This window comes from Peromyscus eremicus, chromosome X (genome assembly GCF_949786415.1).
Source record: "Peromyscus eremicus chromosome X, PerEre_H2_v1, whole genome shotgun sequence".
NCBI lineage: Eukaryota > Metazoa > Chordata > Mammalia > Rodentia > Cricetidae > Peromyscus > Peromyscus eremicus.
The window spans coordinates 21,232,055-21,257,618 of NC_081439.1; the positions used below are offsets into that span (position 1 = coordinate 21,232,055).

General features: G+C 43.2%; 1 protein-coding gene across 1 annotated transcript; it reads left to right on the forward strand.

Annotated features, from left to right (window-relative positions):
• Window positions 1–330: 330 nt before the first annotated feature.
• Window positions 331–18,783, forward strand: Msl3 (MSL complex subunit 3). Its single transcript, XM_059250594.1, has 13 exons — window positions 331–486; window positions 1,962–2,044; window positions 2,421–2,516; window positions 2,823–2,923; window positions 3,771–3,862; window positions 4,405–4,530; window positions 6,917–7,077; window positions 8,479–8,637; window positions 10,573–10,835; window positions 12,354–12,463; window positions 15,046–15,145; window positions 15,797–15,881; window positions 17,937–18,783. Exons 1-13 carry the CDS (start codon window positions 385–387, stop codon window positions 18,034–18,036), a joined length of 1,578 nt encoding a protein of 525 aa, XP_059106577.1. The 5' UTR covers window positions 331–384; the 3' UTR covers window positions 18,037–18,783.
• The last annotated feature ends 6,781 nt before the right edge of the window (window positions 18,784–25,564 follow it).

Sequence of the window (25,564 nt, forward strand, 5' to 3'; positions counted from 1 at the left end):
GCCGGAGAGCGCGCGACAGGGGTGACCGCCCCGCGCACACGTGGGCGCAGCCTGGAAGCCTCGGGGACCCTAGCCCATGGGGACGAGAGGAGACGTTATGCAGGAAGACCTCGGTCCAGGGGTCTTGCTCCCCGCCCGCACCCCTCACGGAGCCCCAGAGGGGGCAGGCGGGGACGAGCCCTGGCGGGGACGCGCGCTTCCATCGCCACGGCCGAGGTCCTTGCAGTGGCGCGGGGTGGCCGGAGGAGGGGCCGAGGGCGGGGCGGTCATAGCCTCCGCCACTCCCGGGCCCCCCCGGTGGCGGAGCGCCGCCTCCCCGGCCGTCCTCCCCCACCGCGCGCGCTCCGCCCGCCCCGGAGCCTCGCCCTCCGCCACGATGAGCAAATGAGCGCGAGCGAGGGCATGAAATTTCAATTCCACTCTGGGGAGAAAGTGCTGTGCTTCGAGCCTGACCCCACCAAGGCGCGAGTGCTGTACGATGCCAAGGTGCCGCCGCGGGGGGACAGGGAGGAGGCGTGGGTCTGGGCCCCGGGGATGGGAGGCAAAGGGGCCCGCGGAGGACAAGTGGCTCGGAGCCCTGGACAGCCACCAGGGTGCGCCTCGGCCTGCGCGGAGCGGCCCGCGACGGCAGGGGACGCTGGCGAGACGCCTTACGCGCTCAACTGCCCTAACTAGGAAGGACCCACGACGCTTCCCTTTCTGCTTCCGCTTCCGGTCGTGTCGTGTCGTGTCGTGTCGCGTCGCTTACGCGGTTGCTAGGCCTGGATGGCGCTTTGATCGCTGAGCGCCAATTCGGGCGCCTGATGTAGGAGGACTGTCGCCTGAGGCCTCTGCTTTTGCGATAAGTCTCTCCTTGTCCGATGCGGTTCAGCGCCGCGTGGGCTCCCTCGAGGACACCTGACCAACTGACCCACCCACATCCTCAAGCCCTCAACCCTGGCCTCAGTTATTGGCAGCTGTCAGCTGGTGACATAATGGTCCCGGACTCGAGACGAGTTTAGGATCAGAGGCATTTAACTGTCACCCTGAGGGGAGGGAGGGGCCCAGGGTTGCTCAGTCGCTTTGACATTTGCAATTTCTGAAGGGTTTGTAGGGGGCCGACAGAGCTAGGAAAGAATCCAGTGTGGCCTATATCAAGCTCAGTCAGCCGGGGCTGAGCTATATCTTGCAGTTTTCAGTTTCTAAGTGGTGGGCTTGAGTGGGCACCTAAGTGCTCCCGAGCCCCCAAGAGGGTGAAAATCAGCGCGCTGGGGGTCGGGGCGAGCGTCAGTGTTTCCAGCCACCAAGGCGAAGTCCTTGGTGGCGGAGACAACTCGGAACAGCCCCAGGTGCGTCTTTAGCGATGTTTAAGTGGTGCTATCCTGTGGGCCACCCCAAGATCTGGGCTGGGTTATGTACCTTTGGTCTCTCCTGCAACTCTTATCACTGTTTAAATCCCTTGGCCTTTCCTCCAGCTTGCTGCATCCCTAAGGGGAGGGAGGGATATGCCGGTTTACTTGTACCAGATGTCCCCTCGGGGGATGCAGGGCTATTAGGGGGATGGGAGAGAGTTGTGGAAGTCTCTGGCTGGCTTGGCTGGACACTGGACAAGGCAAGGCCAGGGTGACTACAACTCCCAGAGGTCTCAGGGCTGCTCTTTCTAGTCTGGGCCCTCGCTAATGACAAATCTACCGACCAATGGCTTCAGAAGCTTCACCCCGGTCTCAAACTCAAGAGACCAATCGTGGGTTGGTTGGACGGATGTTTCCTATTTTGAGGCAACCACTCAGGCAAAGGAAAAAATATGTTGAAGAATGTTACAACCCTGCTCTCTAAAAAGGGAACGAATCTAAAAAGGGAATGAGTTCTTTCTTTTCCTTTAAAAAGGGACTGTGATCTAGTTTTGTTTTTTGTTTTTTTTTTACCTAACTTATAATTTTTGGATTGTTGTGCCACTCGTGAGCAGTATTTCCTGGTTTCAGATCGTCGATGTTATTGTCGGGAAAGACGAAAAGGGCAGAAAGATTCCAGAATATCTGATACATTTTAATGGTTGGAACAGAAGGTGAGTGAACTTGTTACAATCAGACTAAATATTAATCGGCTTTGTAGCATACTAATTTTGTAGCTTTACGTTTTAGAAACACTTGTAGAAAAGTTTAATTTCCTGCTTCTGCTTTGTTGGTAAAGCTTTCGTATTCTGAGGCATAATTACTTTAAAGTCTGTTATGTATGTTCGGATTACCTGTGAGTAATCATTGGAAATCCTAGTAAGACTGAGTTTCCTTTGTGCTTTCTTGATGCCCTCTTGGTGATTTTGAAGTCTTTATATGGCTTTCTAAAATGTAAGCAAGTCTGGGGCACTTCTTCACGATGCTTTTCAGAGTTAATTTCATTTGTTTCAAAATACTGACTTACATCCTCTTCCTTTTCTCAACTAGTTGGGATAGATGGGCAGCCGAGGATCATGTGCTTCGTGATACAGATGAAAATCGGAGGTTACAGCGTAAATTGGCCAAAAAAGCAGTAGCACGCCTGTAAGGATACAAAAACTTTGATGGAAGTGTTATTCACTATGTTTTTTTACTGTGTTGGATTTTTATAGTAAAAAGTAATAAAATGACAGATTTCATTAATCTTACATATTTAAAGTAAATGAAGAGTTTCTATAGTATTCGATAGAATCATAGATGTTTTCCAGAATGATTGTTGTCCATCTGGTAGTGGGAATTGCCACTGCATTTTAAAGTTTGATTTAAGAATTATTATTTATCATGTCCTCTGTGGAGTCCAACTCCTATACCAGTCTGAAATTTTATTTTAATTGTTTTTATCGTTTTCAGGAGAGGTACAGGAAGAAAGAAGAGGCGCTGTAGGTTGCCCGGTGTCGACTCTGTCTTAAAAACTGTGCCAATTAAAGAAAAAACTCAAAATGACGAAAACTGTGAGTGTCTTGACGTTATTTTCCTTAACTAAAACCATTTTCATGTAATCTTTTTAGACCTCCAAGATTGAGAGAAAGAGTCATTGAAATTATAGACAGGGAAATAGTGCAAACTCATAACGTACAGATGTTCTCCAGTTTAAGATTTTGTTGACTTTATGATGGTATGAAAATATACTATTTTCTTGTTCCAATTTCAGTACATTATGCAATAAAATACATGAGATATTTAATACTACCATAAGGTAAGCTTTGTTTCAATGAGTTTGCCCAATTGTCAGCTAATGTAAGTGTTCTGAGTACATTTAGAGTTGTCAGCTATGATATTCAGTAGGCTGCCTGTATTTTCATCAATTTAGGTATAACTCCATCATAAGGGAAGGAGCATCTTTGTAACATGCACTCGGTTTATTTTAGACAATTACAGTAGCAGTCAATATGACCAGTCAGCATGGCAGTCTAAGACTCTGTGGGAGTCTTCCCAGTGACCACCTTCATCTCAGCCAGCAAGCCCGCACAGATCCTTTCTCACAGTCCATTTTCTTCTTGATACCTCCAGGGCCTTGCCACCACTTATGAATCCAACAGTGAACCATAGGATCCTAGCTGGTGAAACACTTTCAGATCATTAGCTCGTGTGATTTTTGTATCCATTGAAATTGGAGTTATATTTATCAAAATAAGTTTCTGTTCCGAAAGGTACAGTATTTGTGTTTAGGATTTAAAATGTATGCAGAACTGCAGACCATTCTTCTTAGTCAAGTGCATGCGCCACCTAAAAATTTGTAAATGTAAGGATTGTCAAAGTATATAATGTGTGTTTGCCTGATGTTTTTGTTTTACATAGCAATAAGCAGTACCTGTCATGAAAGCTGTGGAGAAAAGAAGGAAGAAATAAAAGAACATCGCCAGCGTCGTATTAAAGTCAAGACTAAAGCGGTACTGAAGTTTTTATTGTAGAAACTTTGTCTTTGGTATATATGGTAGTGGCAAAATTTTCAGGTTAGGAACTCTTTTCAAAAGATATACCTTTCAGACCAATATTATGAATTTTCTGTGACATTTAAAGAAAAGACAGCCTTTGTTTATAGTCGCTGTATGAGCATCATCTACTCTTTATACCCGCAGACGTTTCCACAAATTATAATCTTTTTTTTAAGTAAGATTGTGAACTATATTTTTTAGTGATTAATTTTTAATGGTACATAACAGAGATTGGCTTCTGCTTTCCTCCAAATTGGACATAAATCCCAATGGTAATCATAAATGAGAAAGAAACAAAAGTGACTTTGTAGTGTAGTTAATGCTGTGAAAAGCACTTGAACACTTGGCATACTATCTTTATGTCTTTGTGTTTTAATAGAGAACATGTGGCATGATGTGACTGTTGTGAATAAACTAGCTTGGTTGCATAGCAGACCCTTATGTGGTAGCCGTTCCCGTTGTTCTCATTAATTAAAAATGGAATTGTGATATTGCAGAAAAAAAAAGTATTGTCGCTGCGCTCAAGAAAGGACATGGATGAAAGAACAATAACCATAGATATCCCTGAAGTTCTCAAGAAGCAGCTTGAAGATGACTGTTACTATATCAACAGGAGGAAACGGGTATTCTGGAGGAATGGATTGTTCAGGGTGCTTCTACTTGGCTGCGTTTTGTGGTCACAGTGTCAAACACTGGGCAGTGTGGAAGGATGGTAGTTTCATTTCCAATTTTGTACTTGATCCAGTTCTAAAATTGACTACCAATGGTGCTGGGTTCTTGCATAACTTAAGACTTGTATACTGTCTTAAGACTTGTGCTGTCCATTTGAGTCCTTCAAGGGGCTTTCCAGAATTCTGATACCTGGGCTTCAACTAAGATTGGGATTTAAGCCAGGAATGATGGCGCACGCCTTTAATCCCAGCCCTCGGGAAGGTAGAGGCAGGTAGATCTCTGTGAGTTCAAGGCTAGCCTGCTCTAAATAGAGAGTTCCAGGACAGCCAGAGTGACACAACACACCCTGTTTCAAAAAGAGAGGTGATAAGATGCTGTGGACTGCAGGAATATATCACAAGAACTCAGCTGGTTATGGCAAAGTCACTACCTGGAGGGATCAGGGAATTCCTCCGGAGGAAGCCAAATTCCAAGGAGCTTTTGGTGTTATTTGGCTTGTTATATATCAGCTGTCTTCTGTTATGAAAATCATGTGTGCCTTCATAGTTTTCCCAATTGACTTTTCCCTAAGAAGAGCTAACAGTGTGAACTGATCACTCTCTGGACATAGACATTCCAGGTATTTGGAGAACAGCCTCAGGAAAGGCTTCCTCTGGAATCAGATATCTCCCTTAGCCATTTTCAAGGACTAGCAGTAATAACAGCTCACATGCAAGTCTCCTGATTTAAGATAAATTCCACAAGGAGACACCACCTAGGTCAGGTGGATGTTAGTAATAGCTTTACAAAATTTAGCTCGGACTCTCCTTTCTTACAGCCTTACTAACTTTATAGACCTCTAACTCCTTACCTAACCACTTCTAGGAATATTTAGATAACCTTCTGTGCCGACAGCTATGCTCAGCCCGAACCCTAGTTCAAGCCTCCCTGTAATTATCATCATTGGCAGCATCCGGCCAGGTCCATCCCCAGATGGAGGAAAATACCTTATCAGAGATACTTAAGTCTCTAAGTACAGACTTAAGCATCCAGGCTACCTGTTTGAGAAGGCCTGGCGGATGTGCCAATTAAGCTTAACTTCCTCCTTTCCCAAATCTTACCTTAGCTCCAGATCTCCCTCTAACTATCACCAGAGGCATCTAGCTGTATACAGGTTGCCTAGCAACCGAGCACACTTCCCCTCACCCTGCAGAAAAAAAACGGCAGATAGCTTGGACAGATAGGAGCCACAGGAAAAAAGGAGACAGTTTTATTTTTTCCCATTGACCTAGCAACTTACAGAGTCTTAACATTTTTCTACCAATCTTTACGTTTAAGACTATAGTGAGCACATAAGATCCCTCTTCCTAGGTATTACCCGAATTTAGCCTTTAGTTAATTCATTTCCCCATTAGTCACTTCCCTTTGGGGTTGCAAATGATAATTAACAGTTACTGCCTCTCTATGTGATTCTTATCACCTCTCCATTTGACCCTGGAAGCCTGACTTTGCACTGCCAAGGGATTACTGCTTGTGTGTGTGATATATATATACTGGGACTTCCAGGGCACAAGGGGATGGAGAAGAGAAAAGAGAATGGAAGAACTAGATGGGTAAGAACTTGAGAGGAACAAACTGAGATGGGGAAGAACTAGATTGAAGGGTTAGAAGAGAGTACTAGAGGAACGAGATGGAAGATGAGGAAGAGCCAGATGGGAAAGCCCTAGCTGGGTAAGAACAAGGTGAAAAGGACCTAGATGAGGCAGAATTAAGATGAGAGAATTAAGATAGAACTTCAGAGGGAGCAGTAGATAAATTTATAGAGAAAAATCAGGCAAGAAAGGAGCTAGGCACGAGAACAGAACTGAAGCTGTGTATATAGGATGTTATGCCAGAGGAATTAAAGCAAGTGGACTATAGAGCTCGGTGTGCTGAGATTCTATTTCCTGAAAATAGTCCTCGCCGTTAGTAGTTCTCTCTCCTGAGCCCCTGGGATGTATAATATTAAGGCTGGTCCCTCTAATTTTATACAAGAATAAAATTGATAGATTGGGTTTAATTGGTGGGATAGGGGTACCTCTCTTGGCTATACTTTGAGAGGTTTTCCCAAATTTTTCAATAGAATGCTAAGCCTGAGGATCACTACTTCTATCTATTCAAAACAGTAAGACTGTAGTAGAATGCAACCATGATCAGTGGAAGGATGGATTATCAAAGAGCTTCAAGACATATTTATTTAAGAAGTTCTTGAGCAGAATTGAGAATGTTAAACTGATAGAGCCTTAGCTATTCCTGCTTGGAATATATGTCTGATTATAATGGAATGTGAGTATCAGATGATTATATTTTTCTTAACAGTTAGTGAAACTTCCATGCCAGACCAACATCATAACAATTTTGGAATCCTATGTGAAGCATTTTGCTATTAATGCAGCCTTTTCAGCCAATGAGAGGCCTCGTCACCATCATGCCATGATGCATGCACACATGAATGTGCACTATGTCCCGGCAGAAAAGAAGTGAGTAACTGGGGTATTGAGTCTTTGGAGTCTGTCCTTGGTTTTGGTTTTGTTGTTATTATTGTTAGGTGTTTTGTTTAGTTTTGGTTTTGTGTGTGTGTGTGTGTGTGTGTGTGTGTGTGTGTGTGTGGTTTCGGGGATTGAACTTAATCCTCAAGCATGCTAGGCAAATGCTCTTCCACTCATCTATACCCTCAGCTTTTTTTGTGTGTATTACAGTTTAGAACAATGGATCCTTTTCTCTGTTCTGTTTTATTGAATTCATCTCTTATTTCGTAGCTGATTGGCTGATTATTCATTCAGTTGTCAGTGTAATATGAAACTATTGTGATTTTTGTGAAGTGTTTGATAATTCTGCATGAGACCTGGCTTGACTGTGCATTACTTTGTCACCAAGACCAAGATTTTCAGGGATACCACTTTGGACAAGAACTGTCTACGTGAGGAAGCAGAATGGGCAATGAGAACTGGATCAAAGGTTGCTTATGACTGGTCATTTCTTAAATTTATGTATGGATGTGTTTGAGTGCATGTGTGCCATGGCACACATCTGAAGGTCAGGAGGCAACCTCTGGTGTACATCCTCACCTTCTGCCTTGTTTAGGCCAGTCTCTGGTGGTGTTCACTGCTGGGCACATCACTCTGGCTAGTCTTTGAATTTCCAGAGATTTGCCTGTCTTGGTATCTTGTCTCCCCACAGGCACTCTGGGATTACAGAGTTGTGCACTACTGCATCTAGCTTTTAAGTCGATGTTGGGGATCCAAACTCAAGTTGTCAGGCTTGTACAGCAAGCACTTTTACCTGCTGAGCCACCTTCCCAGCCCCAAACAAGGCTCTATTCTAGTCGAATGGAGCTTCTCAAATCCTACTATACCCTCATGACTTGGCAGGACCAGTGTTAGGGAGGTAGAGTATTACAGTTGAAACAGGAGCCAGGAGCACTGGGCTGCTGGGACGCCTCATGTTGTATTAAACCTGTTCATTTGTGTTATATGGATACATTTAAGTTATTAGCATACTGCCTGCATTTTATATTAGGACCTATATTTCCCTATTTTTTCATTGTTAGCATCTATAGATTGTTCATTCTTTCTATATGTTAGTGAATATATAAAGTTTTAAAAGTCTGTTCTCAGCTGAGTGGCACATGCCTTTAATCCTAGCACTCAGGAGGCAGAGGCAGGTAGAGCTCTGTGAGCTTGAGGCCAGCCTGGGCTACAGAGTGAGTTCCAAGCCAGCCAGGGCTACATGGTGAGACCCTGCCTCAAAATAAATAAGTAAATAAAAATAAAGGTAAGTCTGCCCTCTTAAAAATGTACATGTTCATTGCGAAGTTTGGAAAATACCTGTGACTTTACTGAGTCTCTGGCCTCTTATCTTTTCTTTCTCAATCCTCCTAGTGTTGACCTTTGTAAGGAGATGGTGGATGGACTACGAATTACCTTTGATTATACTCTCCCGTTGGTTTTGCTCTACCCATATGAACAAGCTCAATATAAAAAGGTGACATCGTCTAAATTTTTTCTTCCTATTAAGGAAAGTACCACCACAACTAATAGGTGAGTTAGACAATGTGGAAGTGCGCCTTCCCCCTCAGGTGTCAGCATTGGCATGGCTAATGTCTTTTTGGAAGTATTTCATCTGCTGCTATGGGGGCGGGAATGTCTGGAGGAAGGGAAACATTGGGTGTTCTTACTGGTACTTCCTTTTTATTCATGGGTAAGCTAGATCATCACTCACGTTCTCGTGGTTGTGAAAGATTTTTCCCAAGTAAACATTCCAGGGTAGCCAAGCATGATGGCACGTGCCTGTCATCCTAGCATCCAAGAGGCTGAGGCAGGAGGACTGTTATGAATTTGGAGACAGATGATCTCTAGAGGGAATTCCAGGTTAGTCAGGACTACATAGCAAGACCAGGACAGACAAAAGATTCCTGAGTAGAAAGAACTTTATCAATGGAGTCTGAGCAGCTGTCCCATCTTTCAGAAGACAGGGAAGAGGGTAGAAGCAACATGGGCCAGAAGGGTGGAAAGTGAAAGTGCAGCTGACATCCCTCACTTGCTGTTATGTGATTTGGGGCAGCTTTTTCTGAGCCTCTTGCTTTCACATCTGTAGTATGGAACGAATGTCTGTCTCCCTGGTGGGTAGCAGTTCATGATATTGTTTGCAAGGGACCAGCAACCTTTGGCCCTAAGTATAGCTTAGTTCCCTACTTTTCTTTCATTACTGCTTTTCTTCCTTCTGTGCCTAGGCAGGCTTTGTTCTCTGCTCTGGCAGTGGGTGTGAGGATGGATCCATCCTCACCTAAAGTCTTTTCCCTTCCTTCATCTGTCTAAGGCATTCTGTCATGCCCTCTCTCTTCTCTTCCTGAATGTTGTACACGAGAGTAAAAACCCGTTCTTTTCAAGTCTAGCTTGGAGAGTGAATGAGTTTAACTGGGGCTAGCTAGAGGAACATGTGCTACTTACAGGTAACTACACCACTGAAGAAGAGCCTTCCTCTCCCATTAACTGCTTAAGTATCCTCACAAAGGGGGAGGTCTCTGTGTGCCTTCTGAGCCCTACCACCTTTCACAAGGGAATGTTAGTGGTTATGAGCATCTCATGGGGGTCATCACAGCTGATCCGATTCCAAGAGGGCAGTGATCATGCCATGCCCAGAGGACCGAGTTTTCTAGCACTAAAGTAGCATCCCTCTATGTTAAACCACTCAGCATCTGCTCTTATCTACAGCTATCTTGCTAGACTCTCATTTCCTGTGCCCTGCATTGGCTGCCTTTCTTCTTCCTGTCTCTGTCGCTGTCTCTTTCTCTGTGTGTCTCTCTCTTTCTCCCTCTCTTTTATGGTTCCTGACTCACTCTCTGCCTCTCTACTGTCTCTTTTTGGTGGCTTCTCTCTCTTCTTTTCCTCATGTCACTTTCACCTCAGGCAAGAGCCAGCAAAACTCACTGGGGACCTGTGTTGAAGTCATAAATGGTCTACTTCACACCTGATGATTCCCAGAGTCCGGGGTAGACTTTGACATGCTTGTGCCATTTTCACATCCTGGCAGTTTTTACGTTTTGAAGACATTGTGTGATAGTCTTATTCCCTAGACCAGACTTTTCTCTGTCCTGGGGCCCATCCTGTGTGATGTAGGACACTTAGCAGTAACTCTGGTCTCTATCCACTAGATAACAATATACCTGCTCTCATTTGTGACAACCCTATAATATCACCAGACACTGGCAATTGTTTTCTGGGCTAAGGCCAACCCCCACCCCCAAAAGCTCTTGTTCTAAAACATATAGAAGAGGTATTCTAGTCTCTAATAACAGCATGTCTTGCAGAGTTATAGTGACCTCATCTATTTAGGGACTGTTTAAGAAAAATGTGTGTTGAGTATATGTGGGGATATGTATTCGCTCCTCCCTCCAAGCTGGTTTGGGAATCTGCCTTTGCGAGGCTTTGCAGAAAACTTTAGAGGCTGCCAGTGACTCTGCCCTTCTTGCCCAGGAGCCAGGAGGAGCTGTCTCCTAGCCCGCCTTTGTTGAACCCGTCCACACCGCAGTCCACAGAGAGTCAGCCACCTAGTGGTGAGCCCGCCACCCCCAAGAGGCGCAAAGCCGATCCAGAAGCCCTGCAGTCTCTGAGGCGCTCCACCCGCCACAGCACCAACTGTGACAGGCTCTCTGAGAGTAGCTCCTCACCTCAGCCCAAGCGCCGGCAGCAGGACACATCTGCCAACATGCCCAAGCTGTTCCTGCACTTGGAAAAGAGTGAGTTGCTCTAAGGTCCACAGGCCGGGGAAAGCTACCTTTTCCTTTGTTCCTACCCCCCCCCCCCAAGTGTGTCTTCAGTACGTGCTGTTCCTGGGACCTCACCCAAGTGCTCTACGCTTTGAAGAAGAGTAGAACATCCATGGGAAGATAGGGAGGCAACTGGCTAGGATTGGGGAGGGCAGGACCGGGCTCTGTGTTTAAGGTTGCCTTTCACCCTCCCTCTCTGCTACTTCTTGTAAGCTGGTGGAGTTATTGGAATAGTCAAGATGAATGGTGCTAGGAGAGTGTTAAATTTCTGTTCTTGTTTTCAAAACTTACCTGTAAAACATCGGTTTGAACAAAGTGTTCAGATCAGAGGCTGGTTTTAGCAGTTTTGGAGATATAACTCATATGCTGTAAAAATTTACTATTCAAAGTGATTTTTTTTTAGTATAGTTAGAATGGTGCAGCCATCTCCAAAATCAGTTCAGACATTTTCATCAGAGAACAAAAGAAATCCTACATACATCAGCAACCATTCATTTGCCCTTCTCTACCTACCCTGGAAACTACCAATCTAGTTGGCACTTCAGAGTTGTTTATTTGGAACATTTTATATAAATTGAATAATGTAAAATGTATGTCCATGATTAATAAGTTGATGGAATGAAAACTAGGATGGTTTAACTAGGAAATAAAATGAATAATAAATAAATAATGATAAAAGGAAGTGATATTTCTCCAACTTCCATCCTATTCCAGTTTGTTCTTGGCATTATTTATTTAGGTAAAATCACATATAAAGTTAACTGTATTTTTAAGATTTATTTTTGTGGATAGATGTTTTGCCTGCATCTATGTCCGTGTACCATGGGGATGCCTGGTGCCCTCAGAGGCCAAAAGAGGGTGTCGGATCTCATCTGGAACTAGAGTTAGAGAGAATTGTGAGCTGCCCTGTGGGTGCTGGCAATTGAAGAGGATCCAATGCTTGTAACCTCTGAGCCATCTCCCCCGTCCAAGTTAATCATTTTAAAGTGACTAATTTAGTGGCCCTACCTTACTGTTTTCCCATTTAAAGTGTCCAATCCAGTGGCTTTTAATGTATTAACAGAGTTGTGCAACCATATCACAATCTGTTCCAAAACATGGTCAGTTCTCCCCAAGAAACGCCATACCCATTAGCAGTCACCCCACCCACACCTCCTTAGAGCCATGAATCTCCTTTCTGTCCCTGGATTTTCCTGTTCTGCATATTACATATGAATGGAATCAATACATGGCTCTGTGATGGGCCCCTTTCAGCTTACTTTTCAAGGTTGACTCATGTGGTAACATGTATCAGTAGCATGCTAAAAGTGATATTCCAGGTGCTATTTTTTTTTTTTGATAAGATGAAGATCATATTGCTAAAGGTTTGTAGCTTTTGAGAACTGATTTAGATTTGTGGTCTAGTGTTTATCTGGGTCCTAATGAGTGTCTCTAGTTCAGTCACTCTGCGACTTTATGGGTAAATAATTGCGACTTTCTCTTTGGCAGAGACGCCTGTGCATAGCAGATCATCTTCCCCCATTCCTCTGACTCCAAGTAAGGAAGGAAGTGCTGTATTTGCTGGCTTCGAGGGGAGAAGAACCAATGAAATAAATGAGGTAGAGTGCTGGGTGTTCAACTCCAAAGGTTCTTTTACCCTTTGTGGTTGCTTACAGTCCTAAATTCTTGAAGTATTATGTTGCTTTACAGAAGAATAGCAGCAAAAGGATAGAGAGGATTCGGTTTAATAGTCTGTTCCTGGTTTCAAATCCGAGGAAACTGCCGGGACTCCAGCTTTACAAGTACAATGAACTTTTACCCTAAAGATCATTCAGCTTTAGAAAGACTTGTATTTACATTTTGTATAACACAGTAATACTTTTATTTTTGAGTCTGAGAGTACATAGTTTAGGTTTTGTGGGCCATGTGATGCCTATTAAGACTAATCAACTGCAAAGTAGCAAACAATATGTAAATGAGATAGATGTTCTGTGTTTCCATAAGCCATTATTGTGGTCACTGAAATATGAACAGTATATGATATACAAGGGCTAAAAATATTCTTTTAGCTTTAAATCATTTAAAGGTAACCTAGACCAGTAGGTCATTCTTAGGTGGTGGGTCCTAAGAGAGGACCACGAGATCCAGAAGATAAAGAGGATAGAATATAGAGAAAATAAGAAAGTTTGGGGTTGGAAGGTCTTTCAAAGGCTGTGTGTTATACCACACAAGCTCATTAAGAAGTATAGTGGGACAGAGTCAGCCCAAACGGTCATACAGTGGACTAAGGCAGTGGGAAGCTAATCAAACAGTGTTGCACAAAGGGAGTACAGGCTATCTCAAGAGCATTACAGACCGAGTACACAGCGGCCTGGAGACTGATAACCATAATCCTCGTAGTGGGAAGAGTTGGGTTCTCAGGATCTGAAGCCATACCTTATTTTAGAGGAGAAAACTGTCTTCCTTCTCCCTACATCAAGGTCTGAGCAGGCCAACCCTCAACAAAAGGCATAAACAGTTTTGGGGTAATATAGAAATAAGCATCAAACAGTTGGATGAGATGTGAGCAGCAGGATGTAGTTGCTGACTCATTTTTGACATCTGATTCTCCTCCACGGATAGTAACCCTCATAGCCATCTCTTTGAAAGCATACTGAATGCCAGCATTGGGCTAGACTTTAAGCCCATTATCTTGAATGTCTGAGAACAGCCTTGCCACTACAGGCTTTGTGTTTAAGGGAAATGGTAGTTCTTCTTTTTTTTTTTAATTTTTATTCTTTGCTCATATATTATATCTTGACCTGGCAGTTTCCCCTCCCTCCACTCTTCTTCAGAAAAAGAGCAGTGAGGTAAAGACCATTTCCACTCAGGTTAGTGCTGCCATCTAGTGGTTCATGGTAGAGCAGACTGCTTTGTGGTAAACTGGCGTTCAGCAGGCTCTAGGGACTCAAGAATCCATAGTGACTGTAAGGACCTCAAGGACTTCTTCCATGGTGGGTTTTAAGCAGGACTATTTATCCAAATCCTTTCTGTCCCTTTCTCCTATTACCAGCTGCCGATTGTACTAGGGAAGGGTCTGGATGACGCCTTTGCTGGTTAAGATGCACAGGTGGTTCTCATTACTAATTACAAATGCCTATCTGTGCCCTCTGATCTGCTGAAGCAGTTCTCAGTTTCCGCTGTGGGAACTGGGTTAGATGCTTGGTGGGTGTGAAGACAGCTAGTGTTGGCTGCCAAGGATGAGATAGGGAATCTACATGAAGGCTGCGAGGAGCTGAAGTGAAGCTGGGGCCTTCATCCTGGAGTCCCACAGCACTTGTGAATGTCTAGTTTCTTTATTCAGGTCAGCTGTGCCAGCGTTTCTAATGTTTTGCGGGTGGGCACCCTTCTGCTTTTGCTCATAGAGGATTTCCTGCAACATTGGTTCTTCCGTGTTAATAGATTAGACATCCCCTATACTGAAAGCTGGTTTGTTGATTGACGAAGGTACTGCTGGGGAAACTCATCAGAGAGTTCTGAAAGACAGCTCTCGCTTTAAGCAAAGCCCCAAGTCCATCTATAGTTCTGAAAATCAGAGTAAAGGCAAAGAAACCAATTACCAGGTTGGCGCTCTGAGATGATTCAAGTTAGTTTCCATAATGACTTAGATAGCAAGGAAACAAGGACTCTTGCTACTCTTGCTAGTGTTTCGTGTGTAAGGGAAAGGGGCTCAGTGACTGTGGTGGTATGGATGTGAAATGTCCCCCAGAGGCTTGTGTGTTTGAACACTGGGTCCCCAGCTGGTAATGCTGTCTGGGAAGACTGTGGAACCTTCAGGAAGTGAGGCTTGCTGGAGGAAGCGGATCACCGGGCCAAGCCTTTAGTTCCCTGCTCACTCTCTGCTTCCTGACTTGACCCAGTGTGAGCAGTTAGTCTTCTGATCCTGTCTGTATGCCTTCCCCACCGTTATGGAATGTCTCCCCAGATGATAAGAGATGCTGAGAAGTTTAAATTCCAGTATCTTCTTTATCTAATTTTACGTCCTTCTGGCCCTCACATTTATTTTTATAAGCTGGTGTTTATTAGGTAGCAATATGGTTTCATTCTCTCCATATGATTTACTGTCATAATATTTAGGTATCTAGAAGTGTCTCCGTTTGGAGTAAAGGAAGCATTCATATGGTGTTTTTTTGTTGTTGTTTGTTTTGGGGTTTTTTTGTAGGTCCTGTCTTGGAAACTTGTGCCTGACAATTATCCACCAGGAGACCAGCCACCTCCCCCTTCATACATTTATGGTGCACAGCATTTACTGCGATTATTTGGTAAGAGTCCCTGTTCTTTATGTCTTCTTTCCAGTTTTCATTGTATTAGCATCTATTATTTACAATAATGGCTTTCACTATATTTTCGTATGTGTATAGAATACATGGTGATCATAGTCACTACCCCATTACCTCTCTTGTCCCTACTATTCATCCTTCTATTTCCATGGTGTGTATGTGTGTGTACCCCAACTAATGAGTTTCGTTACAGTTGTTTATAGGTGCGTGGGTGAGGAAGGAAGCGAGAGCAGTTTACCAGTGGCTTCATCACTGACGAAATGTCTCTCCCTCCTAACCACCATTCACATCCTATAAATTATGGAAGGGAAGTGGGGTCTCATGATGCTCTCAGCCTAGCAGCCTCATATTGCTTGGCTCTTTTTTTAACCCTTGGATATCTTATAAACATGTCACTAATGTGGATAGCTGGTTTCCTCTTCAAAGAAAAGGCACTGGGTGTACTTTAAATTTCATAAAAGTTGGGCTTGTAATACTTGACTTCCCACTCTACTTTGTTCAGTAACTTACTGTTTGATTATATAGGTGTTAATTTCAGTCCCCGAAGGGGAAAGAGTAACCCAGATGATCCCACAGTGGGTCCTGTCCATTGTAACCTTCTGTTGACTACATATGCTTTTGTTTTTAATCCAGTAAAACTTCCAGAAATCCTTGGGAAGATGTCCTTCTCTGAGAAGAATCTGAAGGCTTTACTGAAGCACTTTGATCTCTTTCTGAGGTATTTTTATTACCTTGTCACACCTACCTCTGCCAGCAAATGTGACTTTTCTAGGCTTAACTTTAGCACGCACAGAAGGTAGCTCTGTGGTATTTTCCATATTGGGTGGTGGTGGTGGTGTGTACTGACTGATAGGGTAAGTAGGAAGGGATTTTTTTGGTTTGTTTGCTTGTTAGTTTCGTGTTTCTTTTAGCCTTCATATCTCCAGTTTCTGAGTCAAGGACACTGAGGTACGTTTTCATGTCACTAGAAGAATCCAGCTGGATAACCTTGTAAGCAGAAAATGAATTTTCTGATGTAGAAGTACTTAAGATTTACATTAATTTTACATTTTTTTCTTTAGGAGTACCATAGCCAGTGGCCTTTTTTGTTGGGTGTACCTAAATTAACTTGAATATTAGCCTAGAACTATAACAGATGACTCCAAGTATGTGCTGATATTTATGAATTCAGAGAAAGGAGTTGATTTCTTCACCTGATATAGCTAGTCATTTTCTTATCTAATAGACTATTTGACCTGTGGATCTGATACCCATATTTATTCCATTGTCCAGTTAGTCCCACTGTTCCATCCAGATGTCTGTTAGCTATGTCCTTCAAGGCTGGTCTTCACCTTGCCTCACCCAGCTCAGCCTAGGTACTAGACCTTAAAAGGAGCCATTTTCTTTCTACTGGGCCCCATTCTGACTGATCTAGGATATTCAAGAGTAGAGAATACTCTACCCAGAGAAATTAGTCTTAAAGTTTGAAAAGGTATTTTCTTACAGGGATTTTTGAATAACATGTCCTTGAAAATAATTAGACTTTACAACATTTTATTGAAAACAAGTTTTAAAAATACTCTCTTCTCTCCCAAATGCCCCTTCAGACAAACCCACAATTCTGTTTAACGTAAAACTTTCTGCACTGAAAGCAAATGGTGTCGAGACTGCAAGTTAGTATAGGAAAGCGTGTGGATTTTGAAGTATTCCTCACATAAAGCAGAAGTTAGGACTTTAGGAGATAACATAGACTTTATAAATAAACATAGGAAAAGGTTTTAAAAATGTATCCAAGGTATGAGAGGGGAGATTGGGGTTTGATGTGATCAAGGTCTGTTGCAGGAAATTGTCAAAGAGTAAATAAAAATCGTCTTTTAAAAAAAGTAGACAATGGCAGCAATTCAAATCAACGAACTAAACAATGACCTTCAGGAAGGTGCAAACAGAAAAAAAAACACTTAGCTGTCAAGTCATTTTTGACAATGGTTTCTTATTTAGAGAGGTGTAACAGTTTTAGGAATCTGGACAGGTGGGAGATAGCAGGGTGAGTCCTTCATGATAGAACTCACAGCTGTCCAAATTTACTTGGAACGTGTTTTGTTTTTTATCTTGTGGGTTTGTTTGCTTTGTTTTATTGCTGTTTTGTTTTTGAGATGGGGTATCCCAGGGTAGTTCCAAGTGCTTAGATTATAGGCTTGAGCCGCCAGGCATGGCTCTCACTTGGAATCCCATCACCAGGGATTGCAGATTCTTAAGTGACTTGCCACTTTTTACCAGCCATCTGCAGACATACCAGTCTTTTGGCATGTTGTGGTACTGTCATCCAGACTTACAACTAACCTCTTGGTACGGCAAATTAGTATCCAGAGTGCTAGTATTGGTGGTTTTGTTCAGTTTTGGTGTAACTTAGTTTGTATAAGCTCTGTGAATTTCTTAAGTGACATTTATTGCATTTGCCATGTATTATTTTTAGAGTTTGAAAAACAGGAAGTACTTATTGAGGTTATTTTTCACAGATGCATGTATGTAATCAGACTGCCACCTAAACAAGTTCAGGTTCTGTTTTCTGTTCTGTAACACTGATGATGAAGAGATTCGGATGCGTAGTGATTGACAGGAACTAGTTCAGTGGGTGCTGTGGAAGTAATCAAGAAGAAGCAAGACTAGAAGCATGTTTTCTTCCCAGTACACAAACAAGTTGGAATGTGAAAGCTGGTTGAAAGCTAATAGTTAGCTTCAGGGTGTTCAGTTCTTTGTATGGTGCTCATTAGTGCTTTTCTTTTGCTTTCTCTAGGTTTTTAGCAGAATACCATGATGACTTCTTCCCGGAGTCAGCTTATGTTGCTGCCTGTGAGGCACACTACAGCACCAAGAACCCCAGGGCAATTTATTAAAGGTTTCCTCATTCTGGAAAAAATAGCTGCACTATGTGGCTTTGTATTTTAGGTTCCAGGTGAAGTGTTAATGAGATGGTGGACCTCCCCCGGGGTTTCTCTGACAGGGGCAGGCTCTGTTGTTTGAGTTGCGCACATACTGTTATTTCTGTTAAGAATTACTTTCTGAGCTCAGCATGGTGATCCATGCCTATCGGGGTCGATTTAATTAATGAATGAATGAGTGAATGATTTTTTAATGTAATGATTACTTCCTGGGTGCCTGAACGTATTCCAAAGTAACACTGCTGCACAAGCTGTGTGTGCTAGCAGGATAAAAACAGCCATAGCTGTGTTCACAGGGAAACGTTCATGAACGTATACTTAGGTTCAACATTTGTTCTGGTAGCCATTGCAGTTGGTTGTTCGCAAGGAACACATTGTTTGCTTGTTTGTTAATGTTAAACAAAATGGTTTTGAAAACTGTTTTCTGTTCAACAGATCTTAGCTTGTGCTTGGAAGCCACCAAGTATGCTCAAAGTATTTTAGGGGGAATTGATACTAATGGCAAAGGAGAACGTGCAGCTGTGCCTCGCTTGTAGCAGTTCCCTATCTCAGAAACATTATTTTTCTTGCTCTAAATAAAGCATTGCCTGTCTTGTTTGAGATTTTACAGCCATACTCTGCTATGTAATGTTATAGTTCCTTTTCTATAAAATGTTATTTTGGGTGATCTAAATAAAGCTTTGCCAGTTTTGTTTGAAAGAAGCAAGAGAAGCTTTGCTCTGGCCTTCCCCGTTCTTTTTATTGCAGGGCAACAGTGGGGTAACCTTTGCTCACAACTTCTGTTTCCCTTTGTACTCTTTTGTCCCTCCCTTTTTTGCTTTGGCCTCTCTTTGCATCATGACTATTGGTGGTTATGAGAAGACTCTGTGCCAACTTGTGGCTGTTTTGTGGGCCCTGATGGGCCCAACACCGATTTATCCTTCTCCAAGTTTACCAGCTCACATGCTCTGCAGTCATCCTTTTAATCTTCATTTTACTCTTTTGCATACCTTCCCCCTCTATGGTTTAGAGAGGTCTAAATGACTAGAAAGGATACCGATGTCACAAAAGCATTAAACATTAGCACTTGTCTTCTCTTATGGCTCAGCTCAGTTGACTTTAATTTCGAAAGGCCATTGTTCATGAAGAACAGGAGACTCAAGGACTTTTAACTAGAAATGGTTCCATTAAAGTGCCTTGTGCATCACTGACTACTAAGATTCACTACCTCTAGATCACCTGAGTGTAGACATCTTCCTTTCTGCAATTAGTGGCTAACAGATTCAGGTTTGTGGAGACTGATTGGAGCAGCCTCCAAGGTCTTGGTAGATATGATTTTTTAATCTTAATTGTCAATGTGATGGATTTAGAATTACTGTGGAAACACACTTCTGGGTGTGTCCATGATACCATTTCAGAAAAGTTTTAACTGAAGAGAAAAGACCCATCTTGAATATGACCAGCACCATGCAATGGACTGGGGTTCCCGATGCAGTGAAAAGGAGAAAGTAAGTGATATCCCAGCATTCATTTCTTTCTACTTCCCGACTCCATGTGCAATACATATGTATTGCCAGTGACTTCATGTTCCTGCTGCTGTGCCTTCTCTGCCATAATGGACTGGACCATCAAACTGGGAGCCAAAGTCAATGCTTTTCTCAGGTACTTTGTCACCGCAAGCACAAACATAGCTGATACAGAACATTGGAACTGAGAAGTGGCGCTGTTGTGTTAAGCCTGACCATGTGGGTCATAGGCATTTGGAACGGGTTTAAAGCTATGTGTTTGGAACTTTGAGCCAGAGAAGTCTTAGAGTGCTATAAGCAGAATTTAATATGCTATTCTGGTACTGTTTTTGAAAACTCAAATGCCAAGAAAAGCGTGGACAGTGGAGATCTGGCTCTTGGGGTTTTGGAAAGGAAAAGAGACTCTGTTGAGAATTGAGCTTCAGGCTATTTGTGTGATAATCTGGCAAAGAATCTGGTATGAGTCCATGTCATCGGTGACATGTCTTGGGAACTTGAGTGTGACTAGATTCTATAGTAATGAACTCCTTTGCTTGGTGGAAGGAATCTGAGGATAGGTTAGCATTCGGGCTGTGTCTTGTTTACTGGCTATTGCTGTCATCCAGGGCTCCAGTGAGGGAAAGCACAAATGAGGCAAAAGAAGACAGATGTGCCAGCTTGGTGGGGAACAGAATGGGTTTAAGGGGACAGGCAAGATAGATGCAGAGAAAGCAGCTGGAATTGTTAAAAGAGATCAGCAGCATTGAAGAGAAATCTTGTGCTCTGCATTAGACATTAGGGAAGGTAGTCTGGAAGCAAGACCCCACCTAATAAACACTCCATTTTGTGAAAACGTGAATTCATTTGAAAGGAGAAATCCTAAACTAAGACTATTGCTGAAGGGATTTTCTACTTCTGGAAAGCTGATACCCAGGGAAGCCTTTCCCCATGGTCTACACACAAACGCCAATATACCTGTAGTCTATGGAGGCCTGGTCACAGCAGAACTTTGCAATGTCACCCACATGGTACCAGCATACAGGTGTGAAGGATGCAAGACTAAAGGGGTCATGGAAACTTGCACTAGAGTTCCAGAAAGCACCGAGACCAGGCAATGTGTAGCCGGGCTGGAATCTCTGTAATAAGCCCTGAGAAGCCATTATGTGAAGATGTGAAAATGAAGTCCAAGCTTTAGTGTGGACCCCAGGATGCTGGAGGTGCCAGAACTGTGGCTCCTCACCTGAGGGAAGATGCAAGATTGGAGTGGAGCCGCCCAAGACAGAAGCTGTGTGCTGCAAATGGCCGAGCTGGAGAGCTGGGACTACCAAAGCCCTTTGAAGCCCAGATGATTCCATCATGAGCTCCAGATGCTGGACATAGAGCTGCAGGATTTGGTGTTTGCTCTGCTAGGTGTTGGTCTTTCCTTTGGTCTCATCTTTCCTTGTTGTACTCCCCATTCTTCTTTTTGGGAATGGGGATGTTTATTCTTTGCCATTGTATGTTGAAACTTTGTAAGTTGTTGGTTTTATAGAAATTTATAAGTAAGAGATTGCCTTGAGTCTCAGATAAGACTTTGGACTGTTTAACACTGCTGGGACTGTTAAAGACTATGGGCAGTTTTAGAGAAGGACTAAATGCATTTTGGAGTATGAGATGAAAATGAGAATTTAGGAGCCAGAGGTGGAATGCTATGATGTAGTGATGTGTTCAGGTGTCAGGTTGGCCAGGGGTAGATTAGTGATGGTTAATCTTGATTGTCAACTTGGTTGGATTCAGAATCACCCTGGAAACACAACTGTGGATGAAACTCTATGAAGGTGCTTCCAAAGAAGTTTAACTGAAGAGGGAAGAAGACCCACCCTAAATGTGAGTGGCACCATTCCATGAGTTGGGGGTCTCAGACTGAATAAAAAGGACAGAGTGGAATACCAAAATTCATCTCTGCTTCCTGACTGCGAGCCTTGCTGCCATGACTTCCCCCACCGTGATGGACTGTATCGCTTCAAACTGTAAGCCAAAATAAACTCTTCCTTCCTTAAGCTGCTTTTGTCAGGTCTTTTGTGACAGTCATGAGTGGGGGAGGCCTACTACAATAGGATTTCTCTTTATTTGGCTCATGTGGTGCTGGCCTGATGCCTGTGTACCTGCAATATGCCCACCACCTTCACTGCTGAACTATGTGTTACCGGTAGATCCAGGGAGGGCGAAGTCAGAGGCTTCATTTGTGTATCCACTTTTGACTGCGCCAGTTTCCAGTGGAAAGTCCTGAGCCAACTATCACACAGATGGCCCCAATTAAAGTAAATGGGCCCCCAAACAAACTCAGAGGTCATGAATCTGGGAAAGGAATTGGTGTGTGTGTGTGTGTGTGTGTGTGTGTGTGTGTGTGTGTGTGTGGTGTGACAGGGATGGGAGGTGGGTAAGAAAAGGTGTACGGTAGAGGGTTATTAAGAATATATTATACTCATGTATGCAATTGTCAAATTACAAAATTAATTTTTTTAAAAAAAGTGTAATCTAAGCACCCAGGAGGTGAAGAACAGAGGATCAGGAGTTCAAGGTTATCTTCAGCTATAGAGTGACTTCAAAGACAGCCTGGGCTACATAAAACTGTGTCTCAAGAGAGGAGGGTAGGCAATGTGAGGGCAGGGCAAACAGGCTATGCAAGGTAGAGTATGTAACAATTCTTTTAAAAGTAAGAAGAGGGCTTGGGGGACAGTTCCGTCAGTGGTGGAATGCTTGCCTAGCATGCATGTGTGTGCAGCCTCTTTCAGTGAATTGCCAGCAAGATCTTGGATATGTTGCCTACCCAGCCTCACTCCCTCAGAACAGTGACAGGGCATCAACTGGGAGGTTGTCCTAGATAATTTTATCCAGATTGCTCATGTGACCAACTTCCATCACGTGTGGAAAACCCACTGATTACATCTTTCATCACAAGGTGAGGAAAATGATGAGCAGAAGAAAGAGAAGGGAGGGGAGGAGAGATATGAAGAGGAGGGAATGGGGAAATGGCTCAGCCAATAAAGTTTCTGCTGCATAAACATGATGATGTCAGTTCAGGTCCCTGAACAGTTCTATGAAAGCTGAGTGTAGTGTAGTGAGAGGCAGGTGTCTGTACCCATATGGAAAGTAGGCCCTAGAACTCTCTGACCAGCCAGTCTAGCCAATTGGTAAGCAAGGGGTTCAGTGCTTCAAAACATAAGATAGAGAGCAATCCAGGAAGACACCTGACTCAACATTTGGCTTCCATACACACATGCATGCACAAATGTGCACACACTGGGAAAGAAAGGAAAGGAGAGGAAGAAATGAAGGAGGGAGGAGGGGGGAAGCAGTCTACCCCAGGAATCTTACAGCAAAGGTGCTCACACTTGGTTGTGTTGCAATATGAGTTCAGACCCGGCAAGTAAGGTGGCGGGGCCCTAGAATCTGTACTTCTAAGGAGTGCCAGGGCTGCTGACACTGCTGGTCCTCAGCCTGCATCGTGAACAGGGTAGTTATCAAATGTTGTGGGAGGGGATGGGATGTAGGCTATCAAACGGGACTGGGAATGAGATTCAGATGTAGAAGGCTTTGTGCACATTCTTTCTGCATGCTATTTTTTTTCCTTTCAGGACAGCTGCATAAGGAAGATATACTTTACATAATCAAGGAAATACATTAGTTAGGACACAAAGTAGAATTCACACTGAGATCTGTCTTGATGCTAAAATTATGGTTCCTCAATTGTTTCAACTTGAGAAAACACAATAGTCAAGTTCTATCAGTCAGAGGGTAGTGGGAAGGCTGAAGGATAAATTCAGTCAATTTGCAGGCTTTTCACTTTCTCCTTCTTCTCCATCCTTCCCACGTGTCCTCCGTGTCCTCCAGGGTTCTTACTGTTTAAAACTGCCATCTGCTTGGCCATTTGCTTCATTCTGCTCTTAAAGAAATAGGCCCCTTTTAAGTTTAGGCTTTATTGTTTGCACAGTTAAAAAGCAAAATATCCTTATTCCAATTGTAAAATTGAAGGGCTGATTGCAAAAGAAATAGATTACATTTGTCTAGGATTTAACTACACTCCTGAGGGTTTTTTTTTAATATTTTACATTGTGCCTGAGAAGAGAATATTTTATTTTTAATATTTTATACCTATTTATATTGTGTATATGCATGAGTGCATGCATGTGTGTGTGTGTGTGTGTGTGTGTGTGTGTGCACATGGGGTCCCAGGACAACTTTTAGGAGTCTGTTCTCTTTCCACCATGTGGACTCCAGGCATTGAATTTAGGTCATCAGGACTGGTAATGCCTTTACCCCTCTGAGCTATCTCACCAACCCACATATTCGAGAATTTTATTAATATTTGTCTTCCTAGAAAGTACCAGAATATCTCTGCATCCAAATCCTTTGTTACCTGTGGTTCAGTAAGAACTGTGACATAAATGCTAAATGAACAAGGTTGTTATAGGTACATTAAAGAATGTTGGGAAGCTGGGTGGTAGTGGCGCATGCCTTTAATCCCAGCACTTGGGAGGCAGAGGTAGGTGGATCTCTGTGAGTTCGAGGCCAGCCTGGTCTACAAAGCGAGTTCCAGGATAGGCTCCAAAGCTACACAGAGAAACCCTGTCTCAAAACAAACAAACAAAAATGTTGGGAAATAGATGCCTCAAGTCCAGCAGGTGGAACTCAAGTCACTGTTAGGAAATACTTCAAAACAGCTGATATCTCTGTAGTTCTGGGATTTTTTTTTATTTGTTTGTTTGTTTTTGAGTCACAGTCTCCTGTAGCTCAAGCTGGCTTCAAACTTACTATGTACATGAGGATGACCTAGAACTTCTAATCCTGCTGTTTCCACCTCCTGAGTGCTTGGACTGTAGGCATGTACCACCATGCCTGGTTTATATGGTGCTGGGGTCAAAATTGTACTTGCTAGACAAACACCCTACTGACTGAATCATATCTCCAGCCCCAAGGCTCCTGATTTCTGTCCATCATCAACCAACATGATCTATCTAAATGGGTCCAGTAGTGGAATCCTGCATTTTTATTAAAGTATTTTGTATTAGTTTTGCTGAGTGTAACAGTTACCAACAAACTTCTGAATACCAATTAATGTATTATCAGTGAATAGACACCATTTCTAAGGCCAAAGTTAATACTTCAAAGTGGTTATACTTATCCAGAGCAGCAACATTCATTCATAAGTTGAGACTTGCTGGCTGACCCGTTGCCTCTGACTTTACTGTGTTCCAGCCACATGGACCTCCATGCTCTTCCTCCAGGAAAGGCATGTATGCTTCTGCCTCAGGGACACAGTCTTGGCTGTCCTCTTAGCATGAATGTTCTTGCTCCAGACATCTACATGTCATGCTCCCTAACTACATTTTGATTTTTGTTCAGATGTCCCATATTCTCCTTCTCTTCACCCCCATTGCAGTGTTTTGGCTAGAGTCCATATTATCCTTCAACAGCCTCAGAGAGTGACTAATTAGGTCTGTGTTTTCTGAGACTCAGTTGGCTGCAGTATGGGGGTTTGCATTCTTTGATTATAAGTCGAGGAGGTGGGGCTGTGGCTTCAGCTCTGTGATAGAGCACTTGCCTCGCAAGCTTGAGGACCTGAGCTCAATCTCTGGCACCAAAAATAATAATGATGATGTCAGCAACTTTGGACTTAAACTTCATTCTTAAGCTGCAGGTCAAGAGTGAGGAGCTATCTCAGCACTTTAGGCTTACCCACTGCCCTCCAGGGCCATTCTGGGCCATTGGTCGCCTTCCAAATCATTAGCTTCAAAACTTGCCAATCATAGCAGCCTTCCAGTGTAGGATGATGGTAGGAGTGCTTTATTCCATGCTACAGAGCCAAGGGTGACAGGAGCCTGCATGACGGTCAGGTTCTATAATCCTCCACAAAAACTCTCCAGAGCTGAGATTCTATAGCACTTCTGGGTTTGATGCTGTGGGATTTTCTTTAAATCATTCTCTACTTCATTTCCATCAAGCAGGAGCTGACCACA

What these genes read in the sequence shown, in the direction of transcription:
- Msl3 (XM_059250594.1), top strand. Translation starts at nt 385, where the DNA reads ATGAGCGCGAGCGAGGGCATGAAATTTCAATTCCACTCTGGGGAGAAA. An exon ending in GTTCCTGCACTTGGAAAAGA is followed by an intron (nt 10,836 to 12,353) that starts GTGAGTTGCTCT and finishes TCTCTTTGGCAG; the next exon opens with AGACGCCTGTGCATAGCAGA. An exon ending in GCATTTACTGCGATTATTTG is followed by an intron (nt 15,146 to 15,796) that starts GTAAGAGTCCCT and finishes TTTTTAATCCAG; the next exon opens with TAAAACTTCCAGAAATCCTT.